This window comes from Macrobrachium nipponense, chromosome 4 (genome assembly GCF_015104395.2).
Source record: "Macrobrachium nipponense isolate FS-2020 chromosome 4, ASM1510439v2, whole genome shotgun sequence".
In the NCBI taxonomy this organism is placed as follows: domain Eukaryota; kingdom Metazoa; phylum Arthropoda; class Malacostraca; order Decapoda; family Palaemonidae; genus Macrobrachium; species Macrobrachium nipponense.
In genome coordinates, this window is record NC_061100.1 from 126,040,536 (window position 1) to 126,062,164 (window position 21,629).

The window sequence follows — 21,629 nt, forward strand, 5'->3', positions numbered from 1 at the left end:
TTAATTTGATTTGACTTATTTTCCATATTACAGTTACCTTTGCTGTAATTGTTTTGTTATATGTTACTGAATTATATGATATCACCTAGCATTTACATACTGTAGTATGTTGCAGTCCTGGAATGTACATTTCATTTTTTTATATGGAACACTGTATTTATATAGTAATTTCTCCAGGGACAATATTGTTTGTGCTAAATTTCATCTGGTGGATTTGCTGGTAGTGAACGCGCAAAAAGACTGTGCAACTGGAGAACGTTTTTAAAGAGGGCGTTGATATAAATAGAGGCTTGCTTGCCCTAGGAAATGTAATATCAGCTCTCTGTGAAGATCAGAATCGTGGCCACATCCCGTATAGAAATTCCAAGCTTACCAGACTACTACAAGGTAAGTTTTTTGTGTTTTCATGTCATGCATGCAATATTTAGGTAAATTGCAAGCAAATATAAGTGTACCTGAGTAAGATAATGCAGAGGTAATTTATAGTCTTCATCCTCACAGTTGCATGATATGATCACTTATCCAAAATTCTAAAAACTGGAAAGCTCCAAAAACATTTTTTTTGGATGGCATAGCATCAGTCATAGGGTCAGAAGATCAATGGAATGTAATGGTATTTATAGTCTCACTTAGTATGAAAATTCATATGGTTACTGTACATCAGAATCATCAGTTGATTTGAGTTTTACAGAAAACATTGCCATTAGCTGGTTAATAAAACTAAAACAAATTTGAGATAATAGTTTTGTAAATTATCAAAGATAAGTTAAAAAATGCAGCTTACCAGCATTTTTGTTTTTTAAATATTTGAGGGAATTATTAGAAGCTTACAAACATTTATAAATACTTGAGGGAACTTTTAATGAATTAAAAATGTGATTTTGCCAGTTTTGGACATTGCTTTCACTGTTCAAAAACATTTTGCCATGTGTGTTATTTGCTACTAACTGAATTTGAAAGTTAGTGGTAAAATTCCTCAAGATCTTCCTCTCCATTTGGGAAGGATAAATAAAATAATACTTTATTCTTTATTTAAGGAGGTCACCGTTGGGATTTAGCAAGCTTTAATGTGTCGATAAATGTAATGCAACTCTTAATAAACACGAGATAGTTATGGCAACCCAGTTCCTCATTGGATGGGTGATTTACGTGCTCTCCTACCAATTCAGTAATGCCAAATTTGATTCCCCGCCCTGCCAACGTGTTATCAGAGGAATTTGTTTCTGGTGATTAGAAATTAATTTCTCGATTTAATGTGGTTTGGATCCCACAGTAAACTCTGGGTCCCGTTGCTATAATCCGACAGATCTAAACTGATAGATTGTTTACTTCCTTGAGAAAAACCCGGTTGCCAGTTCTCTCTTAACCTTTAAATCGTCCCCTTCTTAAGTCCTCAGCCATCTCCCAACGAGGGAATTATTTGGGACAGTACCTAATGAAACTGACCGTATAAATCCTAATCCGTAAACTCGATCCATATTCTATTTGGTTATTACTTTTGAGACTATTTAATTTTATATTTGTTATGACTTATACCCTTATATTTTACTTATTATATTACATATTTTATATGATGAAGTTTTTCATTAAAAGTAATAAAAATCGGCAATTGCCATTCAGTATGTATGTCTTATGACATTTTCTTATAATCTTGCCAGTAGATTACTTCTATTTATTCTTTTTTATTATTTGAATTTTCCGTCTGCCATACTATCCATTTCCTAAACAAGTTTGTAATATTTTGGATTTCATTGCTCTTCATTTTAGGTTTCCCCCTCATTCTAATTCATCAAGTTATGATTTACTTGAATTTCATTTCCTTTTTCACTCACGGTCTAATGCGTGTAACAATTTTTACTTTTTATAAAGTTGTTGCACATAAACTCACCATTGGGAGAAAAAAAATTATTTACAATAATTATCGCAAGAATTGTAATATGATTCTATACAAAATGTGCATTACGAAGAATCTTCGTCGTCAGATGATGTTACTTTAATAACAGCTATCCTTTGCAGCATCGCCTGTTTGCAAGTTTTCGGAATGCTTAACTGCATTTGCCCGTTTCACAGCGTGCTTTCTGTAGGAATAAATTAATTTTCCTACTGACTATGGTTAAAGCAAGAATTCATTCTTTTTGGCGCTGAGTTCTCAGCTAGACCGGGCGGTGGGGCTTATACAAAGGGTAGCTTAAGAGACAATTCCTTTAAACTTCATGGTTTAATAGGCTTGGCCCCCCTGCATATCTCCTGTCAAAGGTAACGGAGAGTGGCAACGTTTTTTTGAAACAGCTGTCACGTTTAAAATGCGATTTCTCATTTTATTTACAAATAAAATTATAATCACAATATGTGAACGCTTAGGTCCAGCAAAACATGCTAAAAACTTTAAACTACCGATTTATTGATTCATGTGTTATAAGGTAAGGTATTTAAAACTGGATACTGGTAAATGTGGCAACAGGGTTTTTACCCAAAGACGAAAACAATCTATCAGTTTAGATCTGTTGAACTATAGTAGTCCTGATGCTGGTTATGGTTCTGTATGAAAATTTGAATATGGAGAATTTTACTTCAGAAATGTTTAGCAGGTGTCTTAGTAAGTGTTTTTGACTGGTGGACATCTGCCATCTGGTAGGTTTTCCGGTTATGGCGTCATCAAAGATGGTGGCCGGTCAGTTGAGAAACTTGTCATATCTCTCTTAACACTGGCCCAATTTGGATGAAACTTCAACTATTTTCACTATTCAGAACTTTACAAACTTAAAAGAAGAGGGAAAAGTCATGAAAATGTTTGAAAATACTTAAAAGTGTCTAATTTTAAGGTATTATTCTAAATTTTTTTATGTCCAATTAATGTGGTATTTTTTCCCGCGGGTTGCTGAAATGAAACGAAGATATGCATGTCATAAAATAGTTTAGTGTGTTAAAGGATGGTGCACCAGACTTCAAACCAGATGAAAAGCCATGTATCATGTGCAATAAAAGTGATGGGAACATGTCAAGTACTGAAAATGGCAGAAGTAAAATCGGTGCAGCTGCAAAAATACCCAATGACTTAGTTTTGGATACACCCTCAGTTACATTAGAGACCAGTTTGATATACAAAATGAAAATATGAAAGTCATAAACAAGGAGCTAAAACTACTGTTGAGTGATTACTTTGTCTGTCTAGGAACAAGAGCCCGAACTGACATAAGGCAACCTTATTTAAAACACCAGCTGAGCGCCCAATGTTTCGGGTGCCAGTGGCTGCTGAGCGCTTAGTTTTCAGGCTCCAGTGGCTGCTGAGCGCCCAGTGTTTCAATCGCCAGTGACTGCCGAGCGCCCAGTGTTTAGGTTGACAATGGTCGCCCAATGTTTCGGGTGTCTATGCCTGTGGCCTGCCTAACACCCAGTGTTTGCCTCGCCTTCTGACTCTCACCTCGCGCCTCCCAAAGCTGACGCCATTTCTCTTACTAACCCTTTCATATCAGTCATCTGCTCTGCACCTGGCTCTATTGCTTCCTACCCATGCCTTTGCCAGCATTTTTTGTTTTTTTCCGATTATCATGAATTTATCAATATAACAGTGAAGTGTTGTGCAGTGGGGGAAGGGGCTACTTGTCTCTTAATTCTCCTAGACAAAGGTCACTGTCCCACTCCCCCGCACCGGGGAGAAGACATACCGGAGGTCCAAGGGAGGTCGGGGGTTACATACAGGTAGTAGCGCCCTCGATCGAACCTGTTGTCGGTCCCAGGTATCAACAGACAGCCGCTGGAAAGGCATCTTTCTGGATGTGTCAGAGGAGGTGGCTATCTGGCCCCTCAGATCTCCTAGACTTAAAGTCACTGTCCTGCACCTTCTCATAGCCAAGAGCAGCCTAGGAAAGGACATACTGGTAGTTGAAGGGAGTCTGAGGGGGTTGCCCCCGGTAGTTGCCCCCTTGGTCAAACCTGCAGCTTTTCCCAGGTATCGGCAGACATCCATTGAAAGGGCTTCTTGATGGATGTGAAGCAAGGAAGGATTTTTTCCCCTCATTCGAACCTGTCGTGAGTGTTTAGGTTTAGACCCAACACCGATGGAAAAGCGTATCAGTGATAGTGTAAAGTTGTAGTCCTATTCCAGTGGTTTGTCACCTAATAGATTGCGTTGATGACATGATTCTTTGGTCTCTCGACCTCTGAAGAGGTATTTTTCGGTCATTGAAGCCTCGCACCCTTTCAGTTTTGCTTGTCTGACTCCTCAGTCTTATGTTCCTTCAACTCGCAACTGCAGACCCGACTCTCAGTTGTTTTTCGATTTAAGACTCGGCTGATTCGACTTCAGTTGATGTTGACTCGTGACCCAGCTTATCCAACTCTGTTGATTTTTGACTCGCGACTCAGCTGATTTGTCTGAGGGAGTCCGATGGGAGTTTTTATTTCCCCTTCAGTTGAACTGGTCATCAGTAGTCATTGAATTAAAGAAAGGTTACATATTTTACTTATAATTAGTACTAATCTTGGATGCCCTGTACGTATCACTTAGATGCTGGCAGTATCGTAAGTGACCATTTGCTTCTGATAGCTAGTCCTCCCAGACGTTTGCAGCCAATGTGTCGACTTGCATGCCTTCACATGTTGAAGATGAATGGGCTAAGTGCTGACATCTGGTGTAATCCTACTCCTATCTCAAATCCATCTTCTCCGACGCTGCTTCTCACTCTAGTATACACATTCCTGTACATCTCTTGAATAATTCTGACATACTTTTCCAGCACCATCTTCTTCCTCAAACATCCCCATATTTCTTGCCTTGGCACTCTTGTCATAGGCCTTTTCAAGGTCTATGAATACCAGATGCAGGTCTCGTTGTTTTTCTCTGAATTTCTCCATCAGCTGCCTTATGCAAAATATTCCATCTGTTGTGCCGCTTCCCTCCATAAATCCTAACTGTTCTTTCCCTATTCTCACTTCCTCTCTTAGCCCACGATCCATTATTCTTTCCAAAATCTTCGTGTGAGACCTCAGATTGATACCTCTAATTACTGCATTCCTGGACATCACTTTTACCTTTAAATATAGGTATCAATATGCTCACCTGCCATTCTTCTGGTATCTTTTTTTGTTCAAATATTTTTACCATCTGATCATACAAGATGTCTACCTCTCCTAGCATGGATTTATTTTGTAAGGCATAAACAAACTGAATCTTTGCCAAGTTGTTCCTCTCTATTGCCCCGAAAGTGGGTGAGGCACTATTACCTAGTCAACAATATAGAAAATTTGTGTGACCAGCGAATTTCGGGATTTTAAGTACCCGCGAGCGAAAATCTTAGGTATATAATTAATGGGTAAGTATAAATAAAACTATTTTATCATAAACATGTAATTTGTTCATGAAACTTACCTGACAGATATATATATAGCTGTATTCTCCGAAGTCCGACAGAATTTCAAAATACGCGGCACACGCAGTGGGCGGCCAGGTGGTAGTACCCATTCCCGCCGCTGGGAGGTGGATATCAGGAACTATTCCCATTTTCTATTCATATTTTTTCTGTCGCCGGTTGGTAAACAACTGTTTACAGACCTCCGCCTAGGATTTTGAAACTTCATTAGCCGCTTAAGTATCCTAATTATTCTTTCGATTATTGACTTGGATTTGTGGCTAGGCATACGCTATCGTAAATTTTTTCATTGCATTTGATGTCTGAAGCTAGTTAGCCTAGTTTCAAGACTTTGTTGTCTGCATGGGGTAAGGTGAGGCTACCGGAACTTTCGGTAGACACTCGCTTAGTATATATGACGTTTACATGTTTTCTTTGCATAGGTTCAATGTAATTAGTGTAATGTGTGACTGATTACGGAAGAAGTAGGATTCATGTACGCATTTTAGAGCGTGTTAGAATCAGGAGTTTTCCTCCACAGTAAACAGAAGTTAGAAATAATGAACCTTCTAACCTCCTGTAGATTTTATTTTGCCTAACCCTGTGGTATGGCTTTACGGCCTAGAAGAAGTGTCTGCTAGACAGATTACATCAAGTAATCTTAGACTAAGTGCTCGCTCTCCAATCAGTGTTTGTGAAGTGTAGTGCCCCTTGTGTTGTGGAGGGGGCGTCAGATCGGCCCCATAATGCCTCTAGGCCTGGACCTCTGTCGGACTCCCAGGACTCAGGGAGAGGGCATGTCGAAAGCCGCAGATGGTTACGGGGGCTCCCACCGATCTGGCGTCCCTTCGGCAGGACCTGTTGACGATTCCCAGGCGGCTAAAGATCGTGCACGTGCACGAATCTTGAAGGATTGCTTCTCGTCCTCCGAGGCGTCCTCCCCACCCCGCGCAAGGGTTGGAGCTCTCGGAAGGACTCGCGGCCTCTAAGAAGCTTTAGAGAAGAGACGCTTCCACACGTCCTCTCTCTCGCAGGAGGAACGTCCAGATCGGCCCCATAACGCCTCTAGGCCTAGACCTCTGTCGGACCCCCAGGAAACCAGGGAGAGGCATGTCAAAAGCCGAAGGAGGGGGTTACGGGTTTTTCATGCTGATCTGGCTTCCTTTCGCAGGCTCCTGTTGTCGCTTCCCAGGCTGCCGAAGATCGAGCACGTGCACGAATCTTGAAGGATTGCTTCTCGTCTCGAGGCGTCCTCCCCACACAGGGGTTGGAGCTCTCGGAAGGACTCGCGCCTCCTTAGAAGCTCTCGTCGACGAGAGGATGAAAGAGACCTGTGCCCTGTCAGGGCTCTCAAATTTTATTTACTTAAACGAAGGAAGTAAGAGGTCCTTCGGGTAATTTGTGGTGCTCAGGAAGAGACCACATTTACCCTTTTTGAAGAATGCACTGGCTCTTTTTCCTAAGGGACAATTTATTAAGGAGGCTCATTCATCTTGCCAGAAGAGTGATTTGAGCCTCCTGCGAGTGAACTCTCATTTATACATTATTAAGGAGGCTCATTCATCTTGCCAGAAGAGTGATTTGAGCCTCCTGCGAGTGAACGCTCATGAAGTTAGAGCTGTTTCAACCTCGCTAGCATTCCAAAAGAATATGGTAATCAAGGACTTTCTTGATTCCACCTTTTTGGAGGAGCAACTCAGTATTCGTCTCCTCTCCTCATGGCGCTCTGTATACGTTATGTAACGTTCGCTTTACTTCGAAAGAGCATAAGTTTGACGTCCGTCAAGCTGCTTTGTTTGCACAGTCAAACAACTATGTCTCTGGTTCGGCATAAGAAGGGCAATTTAGACAGTGAGGAAGCTTTTGGAGGTGCTCGACGTCCTATAAGTAGAGACATTCTCCAGTACGCTCGGCAAGCAACTTGCAAGGGTGTCTTTCGGACGCTTGGCGTTCCTGTGCTGAGGGCGTTTCTGGAGATGTTCTTTTGCATTACTAAGAGCGCAAGTTTGCCGCACAGGCGGCCACTGTCTTTGTAAGAAGGTATGAAGGTCTTTAAAGGCCCGTCTTGAAGACGAAAGCCGTACGTCTTCCTTTAGTGTTCACACACTTCAGGAGCAGCGTGCGGCTCTCATGGAGACTCGCATGAGGACGTCCCTTGAAAATATTCAACGTCATCCGCAAACGCGGTTCGTCATAACATTGAGATGTTGGCAAGGTCGCTCGCCAGGACGCCTCTTGGCGGGCCTTGCATGCTTCAGCGCTTATGAGGATGCTTTTGTGGACATTCGCCAGGACGCTTCGGTGGAAGCTCGACAGGGCGCTTTGCTAGAGAAAAGACTTGTAGACAGCGTCTTATTTGCTGTTCAGGACGTTTCTTAGGACGCTTGACGCTTTCTTAACGAAGGATTCGGAGTTAGCGGAGAGACATACCCAAATTTTTTCTTCGATCCCTCTGCCTCTTCATCGATTCTCTGAGAATCGGGAAGATTATATACTCGGATTCCTGGGTGAACTTTCGGTCATGTTAAAGGGTTTTCCCCTATTAGCAAACTGCCAATTGTTTTGTCAGTAAGGACGTTTTCCCATTGTCAAGATACTAAACGTTTTTGTCATTTTAGTGGGGGACCCCTCATAAATGGGTAGTTTCTCTTTGACATAGATTTTTAACGTTTTTATCGTTAAGCGATAAACTCATTACAATTTCGGGAGAGCTCTCATTCATTTTCAGAGGCTCATCCGGGGATAAGAAAAAGACTTGTAGACTAGATCCAGGAAGTCTTATGTCCAATATCATAAGAACATTGAACGGTCCTTTTCGCCATCCTCGGTTCTCTCTTCTTGATGATCTCTATTCGAATATTACTCCCTTTTCTTGGCAAGAGTCTTGGCAAGAATCAAGGAGTTCTTTTAAAAAGTATCATTCATTAGAACGTGGACAGTCGTTTTCCTTCTTTCTCTCTTCCTCGTCGAGGAAAGATGTGTAGAGAATTCGAGGTTCAAAATTTACTACAATACTTTTACGTAGTTTTGTATCTTTGGCGTCATTTTGCTAACGCATGGGTCAAGTCATATACGCATATCGTATTTACCTCTGCGGATAGAAGCCGAAAGAACTGTTGTTCTAATGTATTTAATTGTCACTCCCTTCAACCTTCCAAGAGTTTTCGGAGTAAGAACAACTCTTCAGGTATTGTTACGACAACACCAACTCAGCTTCTGTATTTAGCGAATTTTGTTTCGTTTAAATATGCCTGCTTGAGAGTTTCCTTTTGCTCGATAATTTCATACCTATCCCTTCGTAAAAGGAGTAGCTGGCAACTCAGGCAGATAGTGCGAGACGATGAACAAGGCTGCTGTTACTGTGATCTACGCAGTACCGGCTAGCTCGGTGACATGCGCGTTGGTTACGTCTCTCTCCCTTGCGGGAATGGCTGAATAAGCCGTCTCTCTGCCCTACAATCATGGATTTTAGCCTCGGGTTGAGGAAATTTCTAGTAATCTTGAATGAACACGCCTTCCGTTTACTTAGATAATTTCAACAAGATATCTCTTATACTTGTTGCGCGGGTTTACCGCACGGTAACAGAATTCTGTACGAAATCTACCGCGGCATAGCACTATAATAAGCTCTCCTGCTTATGCAAAGCGCAGCCTTATTTAGGGAAGGAAGCAGGCTGAGTGAGGCAATGGATGAGTTTTGCTGGGGACCATTTCCTCGCTGGAGAAGCTTGTTTTTCCCTGAACAATAAACAGCAATTCAGACCTCTACATTTTTTCCTCACGAAGAAATTGGAATAACATCAAAGATCTAGTAATAATTCTAATTTTCTCTCAACGGCTTGAGGAGCACCTCGGGTGATAGCGAGAGGGTGCCAGACATCCGAACAGAGGAAACAGATGTTCTGGCACATTGTCCTGAAAGAATTGGAAGCCAAACTGATCAGGCTCTCCAGTTCCTCGAAGGGTGAGTTTTTTGGATCGAGTTGGCCCAAATCATCTCGGATAATTTCTCAGCTCTCTCATAGCTCAAGAAGAGAGAGTTGTTTATGGGCTTGGGCACGGAAACGTAACGATTCTCAAGAGGTTCGTTAAACTAGTGCACGTCCTCGTGCGCGTCTTCTCGATCGAAGGCAACAACTACTGACGTCTGAGTAATCCTCACTTAGAAGTATGTCGAAAGTTGAGGAGAGACTGAGGGCGTCCTTTCGTTAAGTTTTTCGTATATTGAAAGACGAAGGAGCTTCCTCTTAAGTTGTTTCCCTTATTCATGATCCTAGAGGATTAGCTTTAGTCTCCACATGTTAGGCCTCTAAGAGGTTGGATTTCACAGAGGTCAGGTAATTCAGAGGAATTGTCCCAAAGACCCTGTTCCCGAGACGAATCGTCTGTTAATCTTAACATCGTCACTTAGTGAAGTATCTAATAATCTCTCCTCTCTGAGTCTGAAGGCGTTCAGACTATCGAGAAGCGATAAGATCTTCAAGATTAATGGCAGTCTCTTGGCCAAGGCAAAGCAGTGCTGCCTATTTTCAGTGTTCAATCGGAGGGGGCCGTTTCTGGAGATAGTGAAGGGAAATGACTGTTCCTCCACCTCGACCTCTGTGAATTTCTTTATGGTTCTATCTTTCCGTATGAAGTAATGAGATAAGCTAGAAGTCCTAACTATTGTAGAATATGCAAATATGTTGTTGACGGCCTCTAGGTTCAGAGATTCGGTTCTGTCAAACAACAAAGCTTCACGATCTTTGAGGTCTGGGGAGATCTTGAAATTCTCTGGATCGCAGGTTTCTGGCATGGAACTTAGACGTAGTCTGAGTTTCTGATGCCAAAAGCATTTCGAACCTATCCTTTCTGCGAACTTAATACACGTGACCAGAAAGGCTAACATTCTAACCGCTCTCCTACCACGGCAAAGAGGGTAGTAGTGAGGTTTTAGCCATCATCAGAGGTTTTAGCTTTAAAGGACATAATGCGGTCTGTCCTCTAAGCCTTCCGTTCTTGATAAAAACGAAAACCTGTCTAACCCTTGACCCGAAGGCTTGGAGACCAAGGGTATGGCACAAAATATTGGGCAAGGGCATTAGAGAGTCCTGTGCCCTGTTTGGGTATCCTCAAGTTTTATCTTGATAAAACTATAGAAAGTCGAGGTCAACGGACAATCTGCGGTGTTCCGTAAAAGATCAGACTGGTTCAGTCCAAGAACACCCTGGCTTATTATAGTCAAGGAGTTCTTTTAAGAAGTCTCATTCATTATGTTGCATAAGATTTGAGATTTTTTCTTAATATGAATGCTCAGAGGTGAGGGCGCGGCCTCGGAAGCATTTCAACAGAGAATGACACTCGTAACATCCTGAGTGCCACGCTTTAGCGAAGCAACTCTGTGTTCGGCTTCACCTCCTCCCCGACGGGATGTGAAGACGACATTTCAGATCTGTAAGTCGCTAGGGACCAAACATATCCGTAGATATATTATTGGGGGCAGCAAGCAACACGAATCCTATCCTATAGAAAAAGGGATAGGTATGCTTTTAACTTTGAAGGGTTGGTCGCTTGAGGCGAGTTCCTTTTCTTTAGCCTAGAAGTTATGGAACTACTTGGATAGGTTAGGTCAGGTGGTGGTTTTTAGCTTCGTTGCCCTCAGAAGTATGGTCATATGGTCTTAGTCACATTGTGGTCACGCCCCCGTTGACAGATCATCTAGAGCGCACCAGCATTACAGGTCTCTACCTCGCTGGCAACTCTAGTAACGCAGAAGCAGACTTTGGTGACAGTAATCACGAAGTCGGCTATGCTAACAGGTGAGGAACCAAGATGTATATCGTCTACTTAATTTAGTTTCCCAAAAATCCTATTCTGTCTCTTCCCACCATCCGAAGGTGGGATTCAGCTATATATATATCTGTCAGGTAAGTTTCATGAACAAAATGTTATTGTTATAATACAATTAAGTTTGTTCATACTTACCTGGCAGATATATATAATTAAAGTGCCCACCCACCTCCCCTCAGGAGACAGTGGCACTGATAAAATATGAATAGAAAATGGGAATAGTTCCTGATATCCGCCTCCCAGCGGCGGGAATGGGTACTACCACCTGGCCGCCCACTGCGTGTGCCGCGAATTTTGAAATTCTGTCGGACTTCGGAGAATACAGCTATATATATATCTGCCAGGTAAGTATGAACAAACTTAATTGTATTATAACAATAACATTTTTTATATTTTCTGGATTTTTCAGATTCCTTGGGTGGTAACTCTCATACTGTGATGCTTGCGTGTGTTTCCCCTGCAGACAGTAACCTAGAAGAAACACTAAGCACTCTAAGATATGCGGACCGTACTCGTAAAATTAAAAACAAGCCCATTGTTAATAGAGATCCCCATGTAGCTGAGTTAGCAAAACTGAGACAACAGGTACGTGTGATGACCTCTTAAGTTATTTAGCTTAATGATGAAGCTTCATGCCTTTAATGATATATTGATTTTAAAAAAAAAAATAAGTGTGCTCTCTCTCTCTCTCTCTCTCTCTCTCTCCTCTCTCTCTCTCTCTCTCTCTCTCTCTCTCTCTCTCTCTCTCTCTTCCAAGGGTAATATAATTACTTATCTTCACTATGTTGTTGTGACAGATTTTACATATACAAAAGGTCAATAAAGACATTAATAGAAGAATTTATGGGAAAATTAGTTTGAAAAATAACTAGTTGAGGACTTGGAATTTATTTTTGGGCCGAGGTTCTTGTGTAATATGTACCACAGTTTTAGAGAACCTGTAGTGTTGACAAACAAACAGATTATATTATAATATAAAGAAAGATTGAAAACCAAAAGACTCAAGAAGCAAAAATAAGGAAAACATGCAAGGAATGTCTGCGTGGTTGATCTGGTGAAGGCATTTGGGGTTGCTAACCAAAACTTCCACCATGATAAAAGTGTAAAGTGGCCATCCAAGGTCTGACTATTTAAGAGATATTCTTTTTCGTCCTGTGAGGGGTGTCAAGTTTTGCCTCAGCAGTTGGTTTTTGGTGTCTTGCCCTTTTCTTCACAAATTTTTCTTGCTTTTGCCCCTTTTAGTTTATATGCAAACCACTAATGATAATCTTCAGTGACGTCCTCCCATCCCCTAACTCATCTAGACTGGGCTTGGCACAGGAGAGTGAGAATTATGTTTTGTGGATGGTAGACTGTAAGCTGGGCATGCACAGAGGGACTTTTGTTTAATAAAGGCAGTTTAGTTGTGTCCGTTTCACAGAGTATAAAGGTAGGCATGATTTTATTGGTATAAGTTTTTTGTAAAGCATTGTTTGTTCATATACGAAACAAACCTTCGGTCTTGACATTAGGATAAAGTTTAAAATAATTGTGTACGCAAGGGACTATTGGCATCTGTGCTTGGTCACGGGACATGTGGAGCCACCCACATACCCCTCATTAACTCGTGACCCCGTTAGTTATTTTCTTACCGCCTTTAAGTGAGGACGTGCTTTGCTCCGTCCTTTTAAACCCGGATTAGTTTGCCCCCTGTTGTTTTCAATTTGTTGTTTGGAATTCCCGGGTATGTGAACATGAATCCTTGTCATGCTGCGAGACTTCCTGGATATCACAAGAAGCAGATAAACGCCCTGATATTTTCTTCGACGATTTCGATGTCGAGGTACTCATCATGTAGTAAGGTACGGTTTTTCGTTACCTGTGCTTTGGAATATCGCATGTTCATATGGATTGCCTGTAATCCAAAGCTTTGATGTATCTGGATGTGCTTTGGGAAGTAATTATGACTAATTGTGCTCCTTTCCCTGCGGGGAGAGGTGTGCATCGCCAACTTGTTTTGTTCCAGATATGTGGGTAGAGAGGATGCAGGTGTGCGGTCGGCGTTATGCTTATCAGGAGAACCAACCCAAGAAGGACAGTTGGTTTGATGTATTATGTCGTTCTGCAATCCAGGGTCCCACGTGATGGGTGTCCCTTTTATCCTTATGCACTGAATGGCGGTCGGATGCGTTGCCATCTGTAAAGAAGCAGATAGTGCAACAAGGCAACCATTAATGTCAGGTTGCTATGCCTACGAGAATAACATCAACAGCCTTGCACTTCTGGTAGGGTGCTGGCTTCGCATTTGAGATGCTCAGTGACGTCATAAACATGGCGACCACCATGACGTCACTTCACAGCTTCGGCCTACACGGAGACATGCTTCCATTTTCATTTCGGGGTACAAGAGTACTTTACAACTATGCTTTCGGATTGGAGATTTTTAATGCACATTGTTTTTTGAGAAAAATTACAAGCGTTAGGAGATATAAGTCACATAATGGAAAAGCCACAAGTCTTTTCTCTGTATCCTTCCGCTTAGGCGTCAACAAGCTTAGGTGACTGGCTTTGATGCCAGTGCGTTCTCATGCCAATCTTGGAAGAATAGGGACTTCATAGCTGATCCTAGAGCCAAGAGGAGAAGTTTCCTCTCCATCTTCAAGCCAGGATTGTTACATCCCTATTATTCGAGTTCGAGCCATCACTGGCCATTAAAGATCAAAGGTGCCGCGGCCGTATGGTCGGACTGCCATGACGCACCCGGACGTTTGTCATAGGGTAGGAGTGAGTTAATGTGTCCTGTGGCTGAACACTGCGTTAGGACCGGAGGGAAGAGAAAACCAAGGGTTTCTGGCTTCGTATGGGGAGGTGATTGATTTGATTAGAAAATTCAATAACCTTTCGGGGAGCACGGAGACACCTGCCACCATGCTTCCCCCGGGGGTTGACATGGTGTTTGGTTTGAAAAAGGATACGAAAGTGTATGAATTACCTTGTTCTAGTCGTGTAGAGTCCATTTTACAACACGTAAAATGCACGGATTGATGGAAGGATATGGATACCTTTTAGTAATCGTATGCAGCCTGAATGGTGGGAATTAGCATACTTTGGGTTGACTCCAGTAAACTTCAAACCTTTTTACAGGTTAAGAACGAATTTCCCATGTTTTCATATACCTTGTTGGTTATAAAAAGCTGGTTTTTCTTCCTATAAGAATATTGACCAAACGCTTCGACTCTTACACAAGTAGTTAAAGTTAATCAAAAGTTTGGTTCCTTCGAAAGTACTGTAGAACCATTCTTGTTAATGAAATAGCATGGAAACTTAAGTTGAAAGGAAGAGGTGAACGTCTTTCTTCCGCCACTTAAGGTAGCCAGGATAATTGGGTCATACCTTTTAGCCTAACAAGTGGTTATATTCGTAGCCTATTCCAGCCAGTCCGAGTCTACTGCTACTATCTTAGTTAACCCTCTTACGCCGACTGGACGTATTTTACGTCAACATTTTTTGTCTCCGTGTGCCGACTGGACGTATTTACGTCTACTTACAAAAGTTTTTTTAAAATTCGGGGAAAAATACTTATAGGCCTACCAGCCTAAAACTTTTGAATGACGCGCCTTGGGGGATGCTGGGAGTTCACGGATCAAGGTGTTGTTTTGTTTACAATCGTTACGCAGAGGCGCGCAAGCGCGAATTTCTTTCTTGCCGCAACTAAAAAGTATCTGTGACACATCTCGGAAATTATTTCGTCACTTTGACATAATTTTTTGTACCATTGTAAATTAGCCGTTACATGAAGTATTATATATGAAAATGTGCGCATTTTATGTAGAATACAACAATAAAATACTCATGATTGTAGCTTTTATCAGTTTTGAGATATTTTCATATAAATAACGATAATTGCCAAAATTTCAACCTTCGGTCAACTTTGACTCTACCGAAATGGTCGAAAAACGCAATTGTAAGCTAAAACGCTTATATTCTAGTAATATTCAATCATTTAACTTAATTTTGCAACTAATTGGAAGTCTCTAGCACAATATTTCGATTTATGGTGAATTTATGAAAAAACTTTTTCCTTACGTCCGCGCGGTAACTCTTCCGAAAAAATCATACATGTGATTGTGGTAATGTTTGCACATTTTAAAATTAGCCGTTATATAAAGTTTTATATATGGAAATGTGCGCAATTTCATGCACAATACAACTAAAAACAACCCATGGTTTGTAGCTTTATCAGTTTTAAGATATTTTCATATAAATAACGATAATTGCCAAAATTTCAACCTTCGGTCAACTTTGACTACCGAAATGGTCGAAAAACGCAATTGTAAGCTAAAACGCTTATATTCTAGTAATATTCAAGCATTTACCTTCATTTTGTAACAAATTGGAAGTCTCTAGCACAATATTTCGATTTATGGTGAATTTATGAAAAAAATAACATTTTCTTTACGTCCGCGCGGTAACTCTTCCGAAAAAAATCATACGTGCGATTGTGGTAATGTTTGCACCATTTTAAATTAGCCGTTACATAAAGTTTTATATGTGAAAATGTGCGCAATTTCATGTAGAATACAACTAAAAATAATTGAAGGTTGTAGCTTTTCTCATTTTTGAAATATTTGCATATAAATCACGATAAATGAAAAAAAAACCCACATTCGGTCAACTTTGACTCTACTGAATGGTCGAAAAACGTAATTGTAAGCTAAAACTCTTACAATTCTGTAGTAATTCAGTCATTTATCTTCATCTTGAAGCAAATTCAAAGTCTCTAGCAAAATATTTAGATTTATGGTGAATTTAAAAAAAAAATTTTCCTTCCCTCCGCGCGCGGATTCTCCACCACAAATCTCCGAAATACGTACGTCCCATTCTTGGAATATTTGCTCCGTTTCATATTAGGCATTTCATAGAATTTTATATATGAAAATGTGCGCAATTTCATGTAGAATAAAACGAAAAATATTTGAAGGTTGTACCTTTTCTTATTTCCAAAATAATTGCATATAAAAATATATATATAAAAAAATTTGACATTTGGTCAACTTTAACTCGTCAGATATGGTTGAAAACTGCAATTGTAAGCTAATACTCTTACAGTATAGTAATATTCAATCATTTTGTTTTTCTTCATTTTTGAAAGAAATTGGAAGTCTCCTAGGACAATATTTAGATTTATGGTGAATTTTTGAAAAAAATATTTGTTTACGTCTGCGCGTTACGAATTCATGCATTATTTTGTGATAATATTTTCTCTGTGTTGCTTTTATTGTTTTACAATATGTTATATACCAAAATGATCGCAATTTAGTGTACATTACAAAAAAAAAAAAGTAACTTGTTACCTTTAACCGTTTTGCGCACAGCGCGATTTGAATACAATTATATATGAAATTTCGTTTTTGCGCTATCATATATCGCATTATTTATATATGATAATGATAATTTTTTTCATTTCTGATGGTTGCATACTAAACTTCAGCCAATGACAAAAAAAGGAGCCAAAAATGAACTCTTAATCTTGAAAACTAAGCGCGCTGTGAATTTTTGAAAGAAATATTTTTTCCGCTTCCGCGCTCACTCTGAAACACCTCCGGCACACGGGAGACAATTTTTTATTTACCGCTCCGGCGTAAGAGGGTTAATCTGAGTAGTAGTTCTTAGCTTAGACTGTCCGAACTAACTGGTTTGGGTATGCATGGGTTGGCTTGGACCAGCTAATGGTTGTGGTTTAGTTTTTGAACCTGCATTTACTATCTTAGATTAGTCTGAGTGGTACAATTCTTAGCTTAGCCGGGTCCGCTTAGCCTAACTCATAGGTTAGATGGTTTCGACATACATGTCGTACATGTCAACTTAGCCTGTCAGTGGATTGATGACTTAACATGGTCTGGCTGCTTGAACATGCCTTCGCTATCTTAAGTTGGGCGAATTAGTAAGGTTATAAGTATAACCGAGCATAGACTAGTGCCTAGGCTACCCATTCGAAACACTTTTACCACCTCAGCCTAGAAGGTTGTGGTTGTAGCCTAGCATGGATAGCCCAACCTTTTGTGATTGACTTTGCCCTAACCTAAGTGAATCACGCACCTTGAGGGATGTTGGGAGTTCACGGATCAAGCTGTCGTTTTGTTTACAATTGTTACCCAGGCGCGCAAGCGCGAATTTCTTTCTTCTCGCACTAAAAAGCATCAGCGACACATCTCAGAAATTATTTCGTCACTTTGACATAATTTTTGCACCATTTTATATTAGCTGTTACATAAAGTTTTATATATGAAAATGTGCACAATTTCATGTAGAATACTATTAAAAACAAACCATGGTTGTAGCTTTTATCAGTTTTGAAATATTTTCATATACAGGTACTATCCGACTTACAACATATTCGACATACGACCACTCGTACTTACAACCTTACTTCAGACAGTTGACCATTGAGTTACTTGGCACAGCGCCATCTCATGAGAACTCATCACTCAGGCATGAGAACTCTCATCACTCAGGCAGCATCAGTTTGAGTTACCCTGCCCTATCTGCAGCATCATTTGGTATTAACTGTACTGTAGACTGAATTGCAAACCAATTTACGTAAGAATCGACTTCTGACATGCATGCAAGAACCTAACCCCATTGTAACTCAATGCCTGATTGTATGTAATATATACTATTACATAAATGATTAAAATGTATTAGTAGAAGTACATTATGGTAAAAAGATTGAAATAATAATTGTACATTATATTACAGTACTAAGTAGGCACTTTTATATAGCAAAGGTTTGATAGTATACCCTACCCAGTATGTTGGCCACTTTCTAAGGTTCGACTTACATCCATTCTGACTTACAACCAGTGGGTCAGAACCAAACTTGGTTGTAAGTAGGATAGTACCTGTAAATAATGATAAATGCCAAAATCTCAACCTTCGGTCAACTTTGACTACCGAAATGGTTGAAAAATGCAATTGTAAGCTAAAATTCTTATATTCTAGTAATATTCAATCATTTACCATAATTTTACAACAAATTGGAAGTCTCTAGCACAATATTTTGATTTATTGTGAATTTATGAAAAAAACTTTTACCTTACGTCCTCGCTGTAACTTCTGAAAAAATCAGAAATTTTTTTCGTCCGATTTTCGTAATGTTGGCATCATGTTATATTAGCCGTTACATAAAGTTTTATATATGGAAATGTTCGCAATTTCATGTAGAATACAACTTAAAACAACCCATGGTCTGTAGCTTTTATCAGTTTTTGAAATAAATTTTCATAATAAAAAAAAACGATGTGCCAAACCAAAATTTCAACCTTCGGTCAACTTTGACTCGACCGAAATGGTCGAAAACCGCAATTGTAAGCAAAAACTCTTACATTCTAGTAATACTCAATTATTTACCTTCATTTTGCAACAAATTGGAAGTCTCTAACACAATACTTCAATTTACAGTGAATTTTAGAAAAAAACTTTTTCCTTATGTCAGCGTGGTAACTCTTCCGAAAAAGCCCGATTGTCGTAAAGTTTGCACCGTTTTATATTACCCGTTACATAAAGTTTTATATATGAAAATGTGCACAATTTCATGTAGAATACAGCTATAAAGAACCCATGATTGTAGCTTTTATCAATTTTGAAATATTTTCATATAAATAACAATAAGTGCCAAAATATCAACCTTTGGTCAAATTTGACTCTACCAAAATAGTTGAAAAATGCAATTGTAAACTAAAACTCTTACAGTCTAGTAATATTCAATCATTTACCTTTATTTTGCAACAAATTGGAAGTCTCTAGCACAATATTTCGATTTATGGTTAATTTATGAAAAAAAACTTTTTCCTTACGTCGGCGCGGTAACTTTCAAAAAAATCAGAAATTTTTTCGCCCGATTGTCATAATGTTTGCACCGTTTTATATTAGCCATTACATTAAGTTTTAAATATGAAAATGTGCGCAATTTCATGTAGAATACAACAAACAACAACCCATGGTTGTAGCTTTTATCAGTTTTGAAATATTTTAATTTACATAATGTTAAGTGCCAAAATTTCAACCTTTGCTCAACTTTGACTCAACCAAAATGGTAAAAAAACGCAATTGTAAGCTCAAACTCTTACATTCTAGTAATATTTTGCAACAATTTGGAAGTCTCTAGCACAATTTTTGATTTATGGTGAATTTATGAAAAAAACTTTTTCCTTATGTCAGCGCAGTAACTATTCCGAAAAAATCATAAATTTTTTTATCCGATTGTCGTAATTTTTGCACTATTTTATATTAGCCGTTACATAAAGTTTTATATATGAAAATTTTTGCAATTTCATGTAGAATACAACTAAAAACAACCCATGGTTGTAGCTTTTATCAGTTTTGAAATATTTTCATATAACAATAGTGCCTAAATATCAACCTTCGGTCAACTTTGACTCGACCAAAATGGTAAAAAACGCAATTGTTAGCAAAAACTCTTACATTTAGTAATATTCAATCAATTACCTTCATTTTGCAACAAATTGGAAGTCTCTAGCACAATATTTCGATTTATGTTGAATTTATGAAAACAACTTTTTTTTACGTCTGCGCGTTACGAATTCATGCATTATATTGTGATAATATTTTCTCTCTGTTGCTTTCATAGTTTTGCAATATGTTGTATACCAAAATCATCGCAATTTAATGTTACAATACAACAAAAAAATAATTAACTCATTAGCTTTAACCGTTTTGTTCACAGCACGATTTGTATACAATTATATATGAAAATATTTTTTCGCGCTGTCATATATGAAAATATTTATATATGATAATGATATTTTTTTTCATTTCTGATGGTTGCATACTAAACATCAGGCAATGACAAAAAAGGAGCCAGAAATGAACTCTTAATCTTGAAAATTAAGCGTGCTGTGATTTTTTGAAAAAAACTTTTTCCACTTCGGCGCTCACTTGCGAACACCGCCTGCATACGGGAGACAATTTCGGAAATACCGGCTCGGCGTTTAAGGGTTAAGAGTGCATCTCGGATGGACTTAACCTACCCTAAGTGATGGAGGAGTTAGCCTAGCCTAATTGGAAGAGTTAACATAGCCTAACCTTACCAAACCAAGGTCCTAGCCTAATTGGAAGAGTTAACATAGCCTAACCTCACCAAACCAGGGTCGTAGCCTAAATTGGAAGGGTTAACATAGCCTAACCTAACCAAGCCAGGGTCAACTTGGTCTTGTCATTTTAACCCTCTTACGCCGATTGGACGTATTAAACGTCGAGTCAAAATGTCTCCCGTATGCCGATTGGACGTATCATACGTCGGCTCAAAAATTTTTTTAAAAATTCGCGGAAAAATACTTATAGGCCTACCAACCAAAAACTTTTGTATCACGCGCCTTGGGGGATGCTGGGAGTTCACGGATCAAGGCGTTGTTTTGTTTACAATCGCTACGCAGGCGCGCAAGCGCGAATTTCTTTCTTATCGCACTAAAAAGTATCAGTGACACATCTCGGAAATTATTTCGTCACTTTGACATAATTTTTGCACCATTTTAAATTATCCTTTACATGAAGTATTATATATGAAAATGTGCACAATTTCATGTAAAATACAACAAAAAATACTCATGATTGTAGCTTTTATCAATTTGAAATATTTTCATATAATAATGATAGTGCAAAATTTCAAACCTTCGGTCACTTTGACTCTACAAATGGTCGAGAAACGCAATTGTAAGCTAAAATTCTTATATTATAGTAATATTCAATCATTTGCCTTCATTTTGCAACAATGGACGTCTCTAGCACAAATATTTCGATTTATGGTGAATTTATGAAAAAACTTTTTCCTTACGTTCGTGCGATAAACTCCTCCGATAAATTTTTCGTGCGATTGTCCTCATGTTTGCACCCTTTTAAATTTGCCGTTACATAAAGTTTTATATATGGAAATGTGCGCAATTTCATGCACAATACAACTAAAAACAACCCATGGTTGTAGCTTTTATAAGTTTTGAAATATTTTCATATAAATAACGTTAAGTGCAAAAATTTAGACTTTCGGTCAACTTTGACTACCGAAATGGTCGAAAAACGCAATTGTAAGCTAAAAACTCTTATATTCTAGTAATATTAATCATTTACCTTCATTTTGCAACGACTTGGAAGTCTCTAGCACAATATTTCGATTTATGGTGAATTTATGAAAAAAAAACATTACGTTTCGCGCTGTAACTCTTCCGAAAAAATCAGAATTTTTTTGTGCGATTGTCGAAATGTTTGCACCATTTAAAATTAGCTGTTACATAAAGTTTTATATATGAAAATGTGCACATTTCATGTAGAATACAACTAAAAATGATTGAAGGTTTGTAGCTTTTCTCTGTTTTTTTTGAAATATTTGCATAATAAATCACGATAATAGAAAAAAACCACGTTCAGGTCAAATTTGACTCTACCGAAATAGTTGAAAAA

At 39.0% G+C, this 21,629-nt stretch overlaps 1 protein-coding gene across 1 annotated transcript in view; it reads left to right on the forward strand.

The window, feature by feature from the left end:
* The first annotated feature begins 248 nt into the window (after positions 1–248).
* The window catches only part of LOC135211728 (chromosome-associated kinesin KIF4-like), a 59,458-nt gene continuing 38,077 nt past the window's right edge, over positions 249–21,629 (forward strand). The window contains exons 1-2 of the mRNA XM_064244973.1: positions 249–387; positions 11,587–11,762. Coding sequence (XP_064101043.1) covers positions 11,616–11,762 — 147 coding nt within the window. The 5' untranslated portion in view covers positions 249–387; positions 11,587–11,615. The remainder of the gene's footprint in view (positions 388–11,586; positions 11,763–21,629) is intronic.